At 45.3% G+C, this 14,727-nt stretch overlaps 1 protein-coding gene across 2 annotated transcripts in view; it reads left to right on the forward strand.

The window, feature by feature from the left end:
- GJA5 (gap junction protein, alpha 5, 40kDa) overlaps positions 1 to 11,053 on the forward strand; it is a 17,735-nt gene extending 6,682 nt beyond the window's left edge. Inside the window, exons 1-2 of one of the 2 annotated variants that reach the window (XM_011951249.1) lie at positions 6,622 to 6,749; positions 7,971 to 11,053. In XM_011951249.1, coding sequence (XP_011806639.1) covers positions 8,004 to 9,080 — 1,077 coding nt within the window. In that variant the 5' untranslated portion in view covers positions 6,622 to 6,749; positions 7,971 to 8,003 and the 3' untranslated portion in view covers positions 9,081 to 11,053. Of the gene's footprint in view, positions 1 to 6,621; positions 6,750 to 7,970 lie in introns of those variants that run through there. The other variant, XM_011951248.1, reaches the window with a different exon arrangement.
- The last annotated feature ends 3,674 nt before the right edge of the window (positions 11,054 to 14,727 follow it).

A 14,727-nucleotide genomic window follows, 5' to 3' on the forward strand; every position in this document is an offset into this window, starting at 1 on the left:
TCACCTAGATCCAAATTCAAATTCTTTTTCTGTGTGTAACTGGGTAAACTAGATGTAGTTGGGAATATCAAAGGATGACAAAGATTACTGAAGTCGCTGAGGATCAAGACCGCTCTCTCATGTAATTCTCCCTACATATCCATTTTAAGGAGAAATTACTGGGGTGAGAGGAAATCAGAAAAAAATGTACACAAATGAATAAGGTACAAAAGAGTTCTGACATGAAGATTATGCTTGGTGCTTTGCTTTATAAAACTACCTTGATGTCTGGCATGGCGGAGGAGCTCGATAAACACCTTTCTGAACTAAACTGCCCTGACATGATACTATTTCTCAGGCAGCCTTTAAGTGAGGCCCTTTGGGTCCTTTCACAACAGAATTCTCTTAATTGGGAAGCAAGTGAACTCTGCCCTGCGCCACATTCCACTGTATGGCGAGTGGAATTATAGCATGGGTCCAGGGGGTTGTTATTATTACTATGAATAACAACCTTTACTGAGAACCAGAGATTTGTTAGATACTGTCCAGAACATGTGTCGTTGTCCAGAATTAGACTCAGACTCCGTGGAGTGGTCTTGTCATCTAATTTTGACAAGCTTGGATAAGTTCCCCAGTACTATGAGGGGAGGAGGCAGTGAGGGAGTAGTCCACGGTGATGGAATTTCTGCTGGAGACACATTCAGTCCTGCTGAGAGAATGGTTCTGTCACAGGTAGAAGAAAGTCTCAGTGGCTTCCATCTGTCTGGTGTTCTGGTCACCATCGTCATTGGGCAGGTGTCCCTATGCTAGCTTCCCAGGGAGGCCCCTCCACTGACATGCAGCATGGCCCCAACGTGTTGCTTGGCCTCTGTGTGCGTTCTCATCCTTTTCTTCAGCAACTGGTAAAGAATTGCCTTGATCAATTTGGCATTAGGTGTTTTAAGAGACTTAAATGCTATCAATTCATCCATTGTTGTTTTTATAAAGTACATACCACACTGTGCAGGGTGTGGTGTTGAGCACTAAGGGGTTTGGGGTGGGGGGAATTTCAGGAGGAGAATACAGTGATGAACAGAAAAGCAGTTTGTTTTCAGAGAGCTCAGGGTTGAGTGGGAGAGAGAATACATGGCTTGTAGAGCAACTAATTCTCAGGTGTGTGAGACCTCAAAGGCTTTATAGTTCAGCCCAAGGCCCGGCTGCTGACTTGGGGGACACAGAAATTATTGTAAAATACTATATTAGAAGGGCTATGACGTGTGACTCCACGGGACAGAACTGGAATCAATAGAAAGAAAAGAATTTTCAAGGCATCCCTATGGTAGCACCTCACTCACTAGCAATATACCTTCTTAAGCAGGAGAGACAAGAGTGCAGTCACAGCGAGTGTGCTGGGAGGTACCTGTCATCGGAAGCCTACCTAATTGATGCTGCAGCCACTACTAAAAGACTGCTACAAGCATGGACATTACTAATTGTGCAGTCCTTTACATCCCCAACCCCATTTGGAGGCTTCAGATTAGACCCTCAGGATCAAATCATGGACCAAGCATGGCCTATCATGTGGGTTGAGAATAACTCCAAACTCCTAGGCATGGCTGTTAAAACTCTCCACAATCTGTTTCTGCCTGTTCTGCACTCTCCCTCCATGCTCTGCTCATTGTACTCTAAAACCATGCTGGTTTTCATTTCAATGAATTTGTTCACGCAGTCTTGCTTTTGTCTGAAATCCCCTCATCTCTTCTGTAACTCCTCCACCCACTCCACACCCCTACAAACATCACATACCCCTAACTCCTCCCCAAGAGTTATCTCCACTGGGAAGTCCTCTCGAAGGTCTAAAAATTGATGAGCTCCACTCTTGGAGGGAAGACAGAATGAAACTTTCTGGCACGCACCAGACTTGAACAGAAACTCTGGAATGAAGCCCTGGTTCTTCCCCCATTAATTGTTTCTTTGAACGAATCACTTTTATATGTTTCCTCCTCTGCAAAACACAGGCAATAACAATCACCCCACAAAGTGGTTATGAGGATTCATTCATTCAACAATAAAAATTGAATGTCTATAACATTCTGAAGGTATTCGGTCTTGAACAGAACAAATATGATCCTGTTCTCTTGGAACCAACAAGAGAATGTAGAAGCACAGTTTGAACAGTATGTAAGCTTTTATTTTTATTTACTTATTGTGAGGTTTTATTTTTACTGCTGACCTTAAGAAAGATTTGAGCCTCCTTAGGACCTCTTTTCAATATTACTGCTAGCCAAACACTTTCTTCAATCATTAAGAAAGCATTTATTGTGTACCAAATGAGAGAACCTGATGCAATAAGAATTCAAAGTAGAAGACATAGGGCTTTTACCTTTGAGACGCATACTACCCATTTGAGAGAAAAAGCTGTTAAATACTTGACAGAAGGAATCATGCCTGATTTTATTAATTTTTTTTTTTTTTTTTGAGACGGAGTCTCACTCTGTTGCCCAGGCAGAGTGCACTGGCATGATCTCAGCTCATTGCAACCTCCACCGCCCAGATTCAAGCGACTCTCCTGCCTCAGCCTCCTGAGTAGCTGCGATTACAGCTGCCTACCACCACAGTGGGCTAATTTTTTAATTTTAATGGAGATGGGGTTTCGCCATGTTGGCTAGGCTGGTCTTGAACTCCTGACCTCAGATGATCTGCCCGTCTTGGCCTTCCAAAGTGCTGGAATTACAGGTATGAGCTACCACGCCCTGCCGATTTTATTAATTTAATAGACATCATTGAGTGCCCAGTGTGTGTCAGGCCTTGCACCTCTTTGGCACTGTTCTCATTACCCAGAACAGTGGTGGGCACATAAAGGGGACTCAGCAAAGTATCTGCAGGTTGACTGATAGACAGATGTTTAGAAAACAAGTCTAAGGAAATATATAACCAAGTGTGAGAATGTATCCTACATGCTGGATGGTAATTTAGAGTCTTCTGGAGTTCAGGAGACACCAAAGAGGGCTGAGGTCAATTTTAGAAGACTTCTCCATTTTGCTGTAGATTTGCGGAGTCAGCGGAAAAGGTTCTGGCTATGAGTTTATGATTAATCCAGGTTGCTCTGAAATGATTTTCTTTGAAAAACATTGGCCGTGTAGGGGGACCACAATGTTACCATAAGAAGGAGCACTGGGCTGGGCGCAGTGGCTCACGCTTGTAATCCCAGCACTTTGGGAGGCCAAGGCGGGAGGACCAACTGAGGTCAGGAATTTGAGACCAGCCTGGCCCACATGGTGAAACCCCTTCGCTACTAAAAATACAAAAATTAACCAGGCATGGTGGCACTCACTTCTAATCCCAGCTACTCCAGAGGCTAAGGCAGGGAAAATTGCTTGAAACTGGCAGGCAGAGGTTGCAGTGAGTTGAGATAGTGCCACTGCACTCCAGCCTGGGTGACAAAGCAAGACTTCATCTCAAAAAAAAAAAGGAACACTGGATTAAGAATGTAGGTGCCTGAGTTTTATTTCTGGCCATTTGGCCATATAGTACGCAAAATAAAAGCAGAAAATGATTTATGCTCACTATACACAAAATCCTTCCTCTGGCCCTCTTCCTCTTATCTAGCATCATGTTACTATTGCCAAACAAGTTCCCTAGTGGCCCCTCCAAAATTTGCTTTATCCCAGGATAGGACATGTTGAAAGAGGATGTTGAAGGTTTGGGAGTGAAGAACCTTTAGAGTTGGGATGGTTCTCTTCCAGGTTCTAGGGACCATCTCTTTTTGCCTTGCTGATTTCAGAGCTTGTATCAGTGGCAGAGGGCTTTAGAACACAATTCCCTAGGACCCTCCCCAAAACCCATAAACCAGATTCAGGCTCCTGCCCCACATTCCCATAACACCATATACTCCCTTAATGTTAACACACATCATGTTTTATTGAAATCATGTATTTACTGTCTGCTCTTAATTAAGCGGTATAAAGGCAGTTACACTCAGTGAAGGCAGGGAATCCTTGTTTGTTTCCCCTCCTTCCTGCTGTATCCTCATTGTCTAGAATGATGGCTGGCACCCTGTAGCCACTCAATAAACTTATTAAATGAATGAAAAAAAGGACATTCTAGGCAGAGGGAACATAAGAAGCCAAGATACGTGGGTGAGAAGTGGTGAGATGTGTATATGTACATGGGAAATTGTGTAGCTTAAGTATTGAGTGTGTGAGTGGAAAAGCTGAAAAACGACAGCATGAGACTGTACAGGGTTTCAAATGGCAAGTTAAGCAGCTTAGACTTTCTAAGTGGTAGGAAGCCAGTGAGGATAACTGCTAAAGCAGTGAGGTAAATTGCCATTGTGTTTGATAGCATTTATTCATGGCATGGGCAGCTTCCTATGCCCCTCCTAACACACTTCCTGCCAAGAAGCAGATAATAATCTACAAAGTAGTTTATATGCTATACGCCCAGTAAACTCACTGAGTATCTAATCTACAAATTTCTGTGGCTGAGATAGGGGTATCCAAAGGGAGCCAACGTAGCTGGAAAAGTAACTACAGTCGGAGACCTTTCACATTATAAACTGAGCATCTGGTACATGGCAGCAATTTTAAGTTTCTCTGACCTTGCCTGAGCGTCAGCAGGAAGTCATACATGAAAAACCCTTCACCCTATTTCCTCTGCCTGGGCCCAGGAGGTCTGCCTCACCCCCATACCTCCTCAGATAGTTTCTCTTGTTCCCTCCCAATAAGACATCCTTCCTAATACCGCCTTTCTGGTTTTCCAAGGTGTTCCTTTCTTGTACCTGTGCTTTACCTCTTCCAGGTGGAATTCCTTGGATAGCAGTGAAGGAGTCAGCAGTCAAGCCTCTTGGCAGATTAGACCAAAGGGTCACATTCTTTGCCTGGAACTATTTTTATACTTCCTTGGGGACTTGCAAGGAATGAGTGACAGAGTGAGATCAAGGGAGAAGTCTTCAGGGACTGAGTGTGGAAAACTTGCCCCAAATCCTGGAAGAATATGACATTTGTTTCTTTTTGTTTCCTTTCTATTTCCATTTTCTTCCCATTTCCTCCCCTTCTACTCTTGCTTCCATTTATTTTCTCCTTTGTAATGCATCTTTCTCTACTTTCTAATTTCTCTTTCTCCCTCCTTCTTCTGCCTCTCATCCTTCCCCACCACTCTCATTGCTAGTAATGGCTACCTTTGATTCAGTTTTTATTTGCTGAACACTGTGTTAAGTGCTTTGTATGCGTCATTTCATAGCACTCTATGAGTTAATAGTATGTCCATTTTGCAGGTGAGGAAAGTGAAACACAGAGTGAATCATTTATCTAAGCCCAGCAGGTGGTAATAGAAATTTGTCAAACCTCAGTAAGCTAACTTCTGCATCTGTCTTTTCTTAACCCTTACATGGTCTTTTTCTCCATTTCCACCTCCCCCTTGTCCTTGCCTTTTCTTCTCTTCTTTTTATTCCTCCCCTTCTCTCCCTCCCTCTTTTTCTCAGACACTCACCATAGTTCAGTCACTGCACGTGTGTGGCTGACCCTGAAGGTGCTGAACACTGTACATGTGCCCAGAAGAGAGGACAGACAATTCAAACTCTTATCTAATCAGCCATTTTCCTTTTGAGCACACGCTCCACAATTTTCCACATTTGGAGGCTGAAAGAGGGGGTGCTTCACCACCTGAGGAAATGAGGCAGATGTCTGATCACAAATGATAGGACAGGCCTCAATACATGGATGGGTCTTTGATACACAGAGGAGCAGAGATAAGACCCTTTCTGCTCACTCAGGAACTCCCTCATTCCCAGGGACTCTGTATACTCTCAAGGTTGGGGACCTGGGGTCTGAGAGAAGACAGGGCCAGGAGGTTGGTCCCTGTCAAGGCAACAATCAACTCAAGAGCTGAGGAAGCCTGGACTATAAAATGCACCACCCTGACCCCATCTTTCCCCATAAGCCTGAATAATGTTCAGACAGAAACCAGGAGCACATTGGCAGCAAAGATATGAAGGTCAAGTTTGAATTTGACAAACCTCTAAAGTCCCACCCAAATCTGAGGTTTTATGACTCTAAGAAAGGAATATAGTATGCTCCATTCCCTCCGAGATCTTTGTCATCCTGTTGATTAGGAATGGTTAGAGACTTAAACTGTAAAAACATCTATTATTCACTAAGTAAGAATTCTGGAGGTAGGGAGCCTCAAGAGTTGCTTCAGAGGCCTCAGGGCACTGGTTGACATTTCTGAGATTCTCTGGACAGCTTTAGACATCCTGGTTCATACAACTCTGTCCACAGGCAGGAAGCGGTGGGGGCAAGCGGAGCTCACTCCTATTCACTGGGGGATGGGAGCACTGTGAGTAGGCTCCCTCCTGTTCACCAGGGGATGGGAGCACTGTGAGTGAGGTTCCCTCTTGTTCACAGGGGGATAGGAGCACTGTGAGTGAGGCTCTCTCCATTTACTGGGGGGTAGAAAAACCTTTTCTGGAGCATTTCCTCTACTTTAGATTCTCTCCATACCTCACCTACCAGAACTAACTGCAGAGGAGATTGAGAAAGTAATACCTGGCTTTTTCACCCTGCCAATGGGAGGCAGGCAAGAAACAGGGAATTGGTTTTCTATTGGGTGGGAAACAACAGTGCCTGTCAGCCCCTCCTTCCTTCACTCAACTAAGATGTATTAAACACCTACTCTGGGCCAGGCTCTGGTGATACAGAAGAGAAGACAGCCTCCATTTTCAAACAGTCCCTACTGGGAGAACACAGACAGGCAGAGGATTACAACACAAGGCGGCAAGCACTGGGAGACAAGTAAGTGTCCCGGGGACCATCACAGGAGCTGAAGAGGCTCAGCTTGAGGGAGGAGGGAGAGTTGGAGGAGGCAATGACTGGGTTAAGTTTTGAAAGGTAAATGGGATTCAGCTAGGAGTGAGGGACCATGTAGAGGTACAGAAGGAGGGCATTTGGGAAGACTTAGCATGGCTGGACAAAAGGAACTCATGTGGACAGGCAGGAAGAAGCTGGAAAAGCAGACAAGCGCCAGATGAGGGAGGATTTTGTAAGGGACATAAAGTTTTGGGACATTTATTCTGGACATAAGGGTGGGTAGATCTGTGTGTGAGAACCTTATTTAAGTGAGACATAGAAACTTAGCAGCAGGGCGAGCTGAGCTGTGTGGTTGGAATGGCTGTGTTGCACTGAGGCACGGGAGATCAACATTGCCTTACCAGCCAGGGGAAGTGAGCACTCATCTGTGATACCGTTAGCTGGTGTGACCAAAGCACACTTTTTGTTTGCCACCTCCCAACACAGCTGGTCTATGCTGGACGGTTCTGATTTTTGCAGAGTGCTTCCTGAGGGGCCAAATTTGCCGATTGCATCCTCACTCTTTCCTCCTCCACCTAGTTCTGCCCTCTGGAGCCATAAAAATATTCCTTTTCCATCCAACAGCCATTAACATTTGCAACAGTTGTGGAATGATTTTCAGAATATCACATACCTCATATCACTTAATCCTCAGAATTCTCTGGTGTAGCTATTCCCACCCCCATCTGATAAATGAAGAAACAGACTCAGTGAGGTAAATGCCCAGAGTCACATCTGCAGATCCCAATCCTGTGTTCTTTTTAATACTCGTGTTTCTCCAGGTGCGGTCCCTCGCTGCCTGCATCAGAACCACTTGGGCCACTTGTTGTAAATCCAGATTCCTGGGGGCCATCCCAGACCTCCTGAAGTAGAATTACTGGGGCAAGAGCAGAATCCATATTGTAACACACACCTCGATTTCTAGATCCGTTAAAGTGTGGGAGCCATGCTCTAATTTTGCTAATATGGCTACTTTGAATCTTCTCTTTCTTTTTATTTTTGCTGGGAAATGAGAGAGAGCTTTTCTTTGGTTGCTTTGACTTCTAAGTTGCATTGTCTTAAAGAACCCATTGGACAGATCAGTGGAATCCCAGAATATGATAGACCTTCCAGACCTTCACAGAACATCCTTCTCCTTTTCTCTCTTTCTCTCTCCCCCATTTGCAGAAGTTTTGGCATCTGTGACCTGGCTGTGCCAAGATGGGCGATTGGAGCTTCCTGGGAGAATTCCTGGAGGAGGTACACAAGCACTCGACCGTGGTAGGCAAGGTCTGGCTCACTGTCCTTTTCATATTCCGTATGCTCGTGCTGGGCACAGCTGCTGAGTCTTCCTGGGGGGATGAGCAGGCTGATTTCCGGTGTGATACGATTCAGCCTGGCTGCCAGAACGTCTGCTACGACCAAGCTTTCCCCATCTCCCACATTCGCTACTGGGTGCTGCAGATCATCTTCGTCTCCACGCCCTCTCTGGTGTACATGGGCCACGCCATGCACACTGTGCGCATGCAGGAGAAGCGCAAGCTACGGGAGGCCGAGAGGGCCAAAGAGGTCCAGCGCTCTGGCTCTTACGAGTACCCGGTGGCTGAGAAAGCAGAACTGTCCTGCTGGGAGGAAGGGAATGGAAGGATTGTCCTCCAGGGCTCCCTGCTCAACACCTATGTGTGCAGCATCTTGATCCGCACCACCATGGAGGTGGGCTTCATTGTGGGCCAGTACCTCATCTACGGAATCTTCCTGACCACCCTGCACGTCTGCCGCAGGAGTCCCTGTCCCCACCCGGTCAACTGTTACGTATCCCGGCCCACAGAGAAGAATGTCTTCATTGTCTTTATGCTGGCTGTGGCTGCACTGTCCCTCCTCCTTAGCCTGGCTGAGCTCTACCACCTGGGCTGGAAGAAGATCAGACAGCGATTTGTCAAGCCGCGGCAGCACATGGCTAAGTGCCAGCTTTCTGGCCCCTCTGTGAGCATGGTCCAGAGTTGCACACCACCCCCCGACTTTAATCAGTGCCTGGAGAATGGCCCTGGGGGAAAATTCTTCAATCCCTTCAGCAATAATATGGCCTCCCAACAAAACACAGACAACCTGGCCACTGAGCAAGTGCGAGGTCAGGAGCAGACTCCTGGGGAAGGTTTCATCCAGGTTCGTTATGGCCAGAAGCCTGAGGTGCCCAATGGAGTCTCACCAGGTCACCGCCTTCCCCATGGCTATCACAGCGACAAGCGACGTCTTAGTAAGGCCAGCAGCAAGGCCAGGTCAGATGACCTATCAGTGTGACCCTCCTTTATGGGAGGACCAGGACCAGGTGGGAGCAAAGGAGGCTCAGAGAAGAAAGATGTGTCCCTTCTGAAATGATGCTTTCTCACTGTCATCACTGCTTGGCTCCTTTGGGCCCTGGGTCTCAATGACATTGCTCATTAGTTCTAGAAACTGTAATCAGGGCTCTGGGATAGTAAGAGACATGACTGTCCACCCAGACTGCAGTTCCCTCCCCACCCTCTACCCAGTATATGAAGCCTTTCAGGTTACTCATGAAACAGGGTAGAGGGAGGGAAGGGAAGCATGGCAAAAGCTGGCCTGGAAGGGATAGCCAGAGGGATAGAATGACTCTTTCTCTACATACCAGCAACATACCCGATGCATTCTTTAAGTTCCTACCTCCTTGACCTGATCACCCTCCCTCCTCCAAGGAAGAGCTCAAAGTTCCCAGCCAACAGAGAGCATGAATCAAGGAACTTGCATTATATGTGCTCCTTGAGTCTGTTGTCTCCATGGACCATTCCTCAGAGTAGTGGTGAGATGGCCTTGGGTTGCCTTTGGCTTCTCCTCCCTCTACTCAGTCTTTATAAAAAGGGTATTTTGGAACTTTACCAGCAGCCTCAACTTTACAAATGCCTTAGTATGTACCTTTGGCAAATGCCCCACCTTGGTGATGTTGCAACATTTCCTTCTGCCAGGGTGTACACCTAGCCTGTGAAGGTATCAGCTCTGCTAGGGAGTCACTGTACACACAAACTCCACTGGAATTCCTGCCAATATCTGTCACCCTGCAGCTCCTTTACAGTTCAATCCAATGATAGAAACCATCCCTTCCCTTTCTCCCTTGGCTGTTCACCCAGCCATTCCCTGAAGGCCTTATCGACAGGAATATCCAAGAAGCCATTGTCCTCTCTCGAACCCTGACCAGATCCCCAGCCACTGAGGCCAGTGGAATTTCCCCAGGCCTTGTTAAAACAAAGAAAGCATTGTACTTCTCAGATTCCCCTTGTGGAAAAAAAATTCTGCTGTGAAGATGAAAATAAAATAGGAGAGAAAACACTGGAAAACTATTTTCCCCTCCTATTTACTTCCTTTGCTGACTGCCAATTTAGTGCCAAGAGAAGGTGTGATGACAGCTATGGAGGCCCCCAGATCTCCCTCTCCTGGAGGCTTTAACAGGGGCATGGAAATAGTAGGGGAATCTCCAGCTCTCTTGGCAGGGCCTTTATTTAAAGAGCACAGAGATTCCTATGTCTCCCTAGTGCCCCTAATGAGACTGCCAAGTGGGGGCTGTAGAAAAGCCTTGCCTTCCCCAGGGACTGGCCTTGTTTCTGTATTCACTGGATCCATAATGGGTTACTGTTGTTTTGGATGAAGGTAAAGGATGCTCAGAATTGTTGAATACTGAGACTTATAGAGAGATTATTACATTATTAAAATGCATGTGTGTGTGTGTGTGTGTATGTGCTGATAGGATGGGTAAAGGCTAGGGGAGTCCTGAAATAAGGAAAGGAAACCACAGAGAAACTTGTGTCTTCCTGCTCTCCTCTCCGGCTGCCTCGCAGAGGGGCTAAGCCTCACTGTCTTGGTGTTATTAAACTAAACAGATAGGCACAAGAGGTTGGGACAGAGGAGGAGGCTAAAGGCTCAGGAGGTTCAACCTCTGATTTACCTGCCCGTCTCTGGGCCCTCTGCTGATACTTGGATGCTATTGTTGGGTGAAAAGAAAAATGCGAGTGGGGAAGTGGAGAAAAGTGACTAGGATGCCATTTAGGAAGGAATGTCTGATCATCCCAGGTCCCTGGAGGGGACACCTTTTAATCTATTGCCTAGCATTAATATTTTCTCCCCTTCTATCTCTGAAATGTTTTATGAAATGAGCATTCTTGAATTAGAAGTTCTATGGGATCAATCTTTGATGGTGAGGGTTTTAGAAAGGAAAAATTAAGTAAAATGTGTAATTTGTCTAAATAAAATCCATCTCTACATCTGTCTCTCTTTTGTTGTCCACTTCATGCTGTGACTACAAGAGGATGGCAGACTTGGTGGGGAGGGGAGCGCTTGGACTGTACCCATCAGTAAGCCGTGATGCAAAGAGCTTTGAAGTCAGGCATGCAAGGGTTAAAATTCCAGTTGCTAACTTACATCTGGACTCCAGCAAGACAATCTCTGAGCCTTGGTTTCTTCATCTGTAAATTGGGCCCCATTAATATCTACCTCATGGGCTGTTAACTGAGTTGTTAAGTACCTCATAGAGCTGTTATCTGAGTTGACTGTAAAGAGTTTAGCAGAGTGCTTGGGAAATAACAGTCATTACATGGTAATTGTTGTTATTATCTGATTATTTTTGTTATTGTTTTGAATACACAGTATTTGGAAATGGGATGTTGAGAGATGATTCCAGAACTTCTCTTTATCAAGCCCACAATCTGCCTAATGTGATCAGATTAACTCACATTATTCTATTCTAACAATTAGAATAGAATCAAACAGGAATTAATGTATCATCAGTTCTAGGAACCATAGGCTCCAGGAGGTGATACATAAAAAAAAAAACAAAAAACTAACAAACTACACAGAAAAGAGGGGAGACCTGACCTGGACCTAAAAAAGAGAAGGCTTTAGAGAAGTATAGACCCCAAGGATGAGTCTGTGATACAGGTCTTTGTATCACCATTTTACAGATACGTAAACTGATGCCCAGGAGAGTTCCCTGAGAGTGGGGCTGCTTCTCACTGGCTCCCTGATTGATATTTCATCTATTTGGAAGAAGAGAAATAACTGTTGCTCCAAACAAAGGGTCAAGGGACCGACCACCTAGCCTTTCACCAACAAATGGCTGTCATTCCCGAGAGAAGATTAGGAAAGACAAACAAAAGTGTAATCTTAACTACCAATAAGTCTTGTTTACCAGAGCAGGAAAGCTTTTTAAAAGAGGTCTTGCAAAGAGATCCTAGAACGCATATTATGACACCAATATGGAGACTTAGGAGTACACCTGGCCTCTGTCTGAGGATAAGGTGCTCCACCCAGAGATACCGCAGTAGTCCAACTAAAGAAAGCACCTGGAACCCATTGTTTTTCTCCTAGAAAAATAAAAATCAGTCCATCTCACATTTTTATAAACATAGTCATTAACATTTAACAGTTCATTTTATGCCGGACGGCAAAATTAAGGAACTTATAGTAAGATTTCAACCTCATGTATGTCTACTCTCATTTTCTTTCTTTCTGCCTCCCTTCTAAAGCTTCATCACTAAAAAGCATAATCTGGTTGGTAATAGAGTGAACACACTCCGAGTTGCAGGCCCCTTTAGGCCCATTTCCTTAAATTGCTTCCTCCCGTGCCAGATAAGAACAGAATGTCTACCAGAATGTTTCATTCCAATGGCTCAAGTGTTTAAGTGGTTAAATGCTAATAATACTCCTATGTAAAATCATAGTATGAATGGGTTTCAGATTTTTTCCTAATAGCAAATTGTGATACCAGAGAGAAAAACAAAAGAACAAGGACAGTAGGCATCTTGCAGGCATCTTGAAGGATTGCTGTCATGATGTGGAAATCAGGAAAACAGCGAGGCTGGAGGGAGCTGCCCACGTCCCAATCCTCAGGAAGTTCTGGAAGCCCCTGCAGTTGGTCCTTGATAATAAACAGATTTTTTAAATCCTAGATTTTTAAGTAGAATATGAATAGGGATTTTTCCTTTCATTGGTCACTTGATGGTCATTAGAGATAGGTAGGGTCTATAGTTTTTTATTGTTGTTTCAAGTGGAAAATATTGTCACTCAACAAAGAATTACTGACCAGCTATTTTCAGCTAGGCATTCTGTTAGGCTTTAGGAGTATAATTTTAGAAACCAGACATGGTTCCTGCTATTTGGATCTTACAGTCTGGTGGGGAAGGCACTCTAACACAAATAAACAAATAAAATAATTTGTGTGTGTGTGTGTGTGTGTGTGTGTGTGTGTGTGTGTGTGTGTGACAGGGCTCACTGTGTTGCCCAGGCTGGAGTGCAGTGGTGCAATCTTGGCTCACTGCAAACTCCGCCTCCTGGGTTCAAGCGATTCTTGTGCCTCAGCCTCCCAAGTAGCTGGGATTATAGGCATGCAGCACCATTTTTGGTAGAGATGGAGTTTTGCCATGTTGGCAAGGCCGGTCTCAAACTCCGGGCCTCAAGTGATACACTCGCCTCAGCCTCCCAAAGTGCTAGGATTACAGGTGTGATTCATCACACCCAGGGCTAAATAAAATAATTTAAATTGTGACAAATGTCATGAAGGAAACAAGGGGTTAATAAAGGTGGGCTGAGAGATTCTAGTATTCAGATAGGGCAGCAGAAAGTCCTTTCTGAGGAGGTAACATTGAAGCTGAGATGTGACAGTTTAGAAGCCAGGCACCGATGTGCAGGGGAAGAACCCAGGTGGGTGAATCTAAATTCCTTCCAGAAAATTCCAGAATAAGGCTTTCCCTTATCTCACTTTGGTCCAACATTTTTGAAAGACAGAATTCAAGCAGTAACTAAAACAGCACAGTTTGGCACCAACTGTAGCAAAACACACATACCTCTTTCTACAAAAAATTCAAAAGACTGAAATCTTTTCACTCAAGGAAGCAAAAGGAGCATATGTAAAAGATCTGAATTAAAACAAGAAAATATATGTTAAGTTCTAAAAGCCCTATTTTTTTTTTTTTTTTTTCATGATCAAGAAGACTGTCAGAATCCACTAGTATCAATTCTGATAACACACTTTGGCCTATTCCATGGGGTACGGCTGGAGAGGGGTGGCAGGGGGGCTAGGGGACAGAAGGGAGTCCAGTCCAGGCTTGTTGGAAGACTATATCCAAAGGCGCTGGGAGAGAGTCAGCAGGGCATGGCCCAGAGTAGCCTTAGCATCAGGGAAGTCAAAGCAGCAAAACATCAAGTACGCAGAGAGGTGGGGAATGCGGAGGATGGAGGAGCACATAGCAGGGAAGCTAGGCCACGGAAGTTGTGTAAGACACCAGACAGGCAGGCAGGCACTGTTGGGGACATGTCTCAGCTGGCAGTAAGGCTCCATGGAGCTGGACTTCCAGACTCAGGGAAGGGAGTCTGACATGGGCAGAGTGGAGCTTCATCCTAGTAGCTGGGTTACTAAGCAAGGCACTAGGACAGGGTCTTGGATAGAGTACAAGCAGGCTCTTGTACTCTTGTGGGGCCCATTATCAGAATTACAGAGGTGTGGAAGAATGAACTGAGTCAAGCTATTGGTGGCAATATATATGATGTTTATAGATACAGTATCTTCAAAGCCTTAAACCAAAGGAATGACAACTGTGAGACTTCTAAGCACCTCATCAAGCCAGCGGATGGGGAGATGATTTGGGGGATGGAGGCTAATGCTTTTCTTTATCTATCGCCACCTTCAGCTAAGGGTAGCACAGCCCCGGGGAAGCCATGGCTTGGAAACAAGACTCAAGCCCCGTTAGTCCCTTCAACTTGACTGAATTTTCCATTACCCGGATTCAAGGCCCTTATGGGACTGCGAGCATGTACTTGCTAACAAAAGGTTTCTCAGAGAAAGTGAGAACCATGCAGCATCCTTTCAGGAGTGTTCATTGCCCTGGGCTGTGCAGCCTGGCCAAGGCTAAATCCCCTCCAGCAGCTGCTGCTCTTCAGTCAATAG

This window comes from Colobus angolensis, unplaced genomic scaffold (genome assembly GCF_000951035.1).
Source record: "Colobus angolensis palliatus isolate OR3802 unplaced genomic scaffold, Cang.pa_1.0 Scaffold317, whole genome shotgun sequence".
NCBI classification, from domain to species: Eukaryota; Metazoa; Chordata; class Mammalia; order Primates; family Cercopithecidae; genus Colobus; species Colobus angolensis.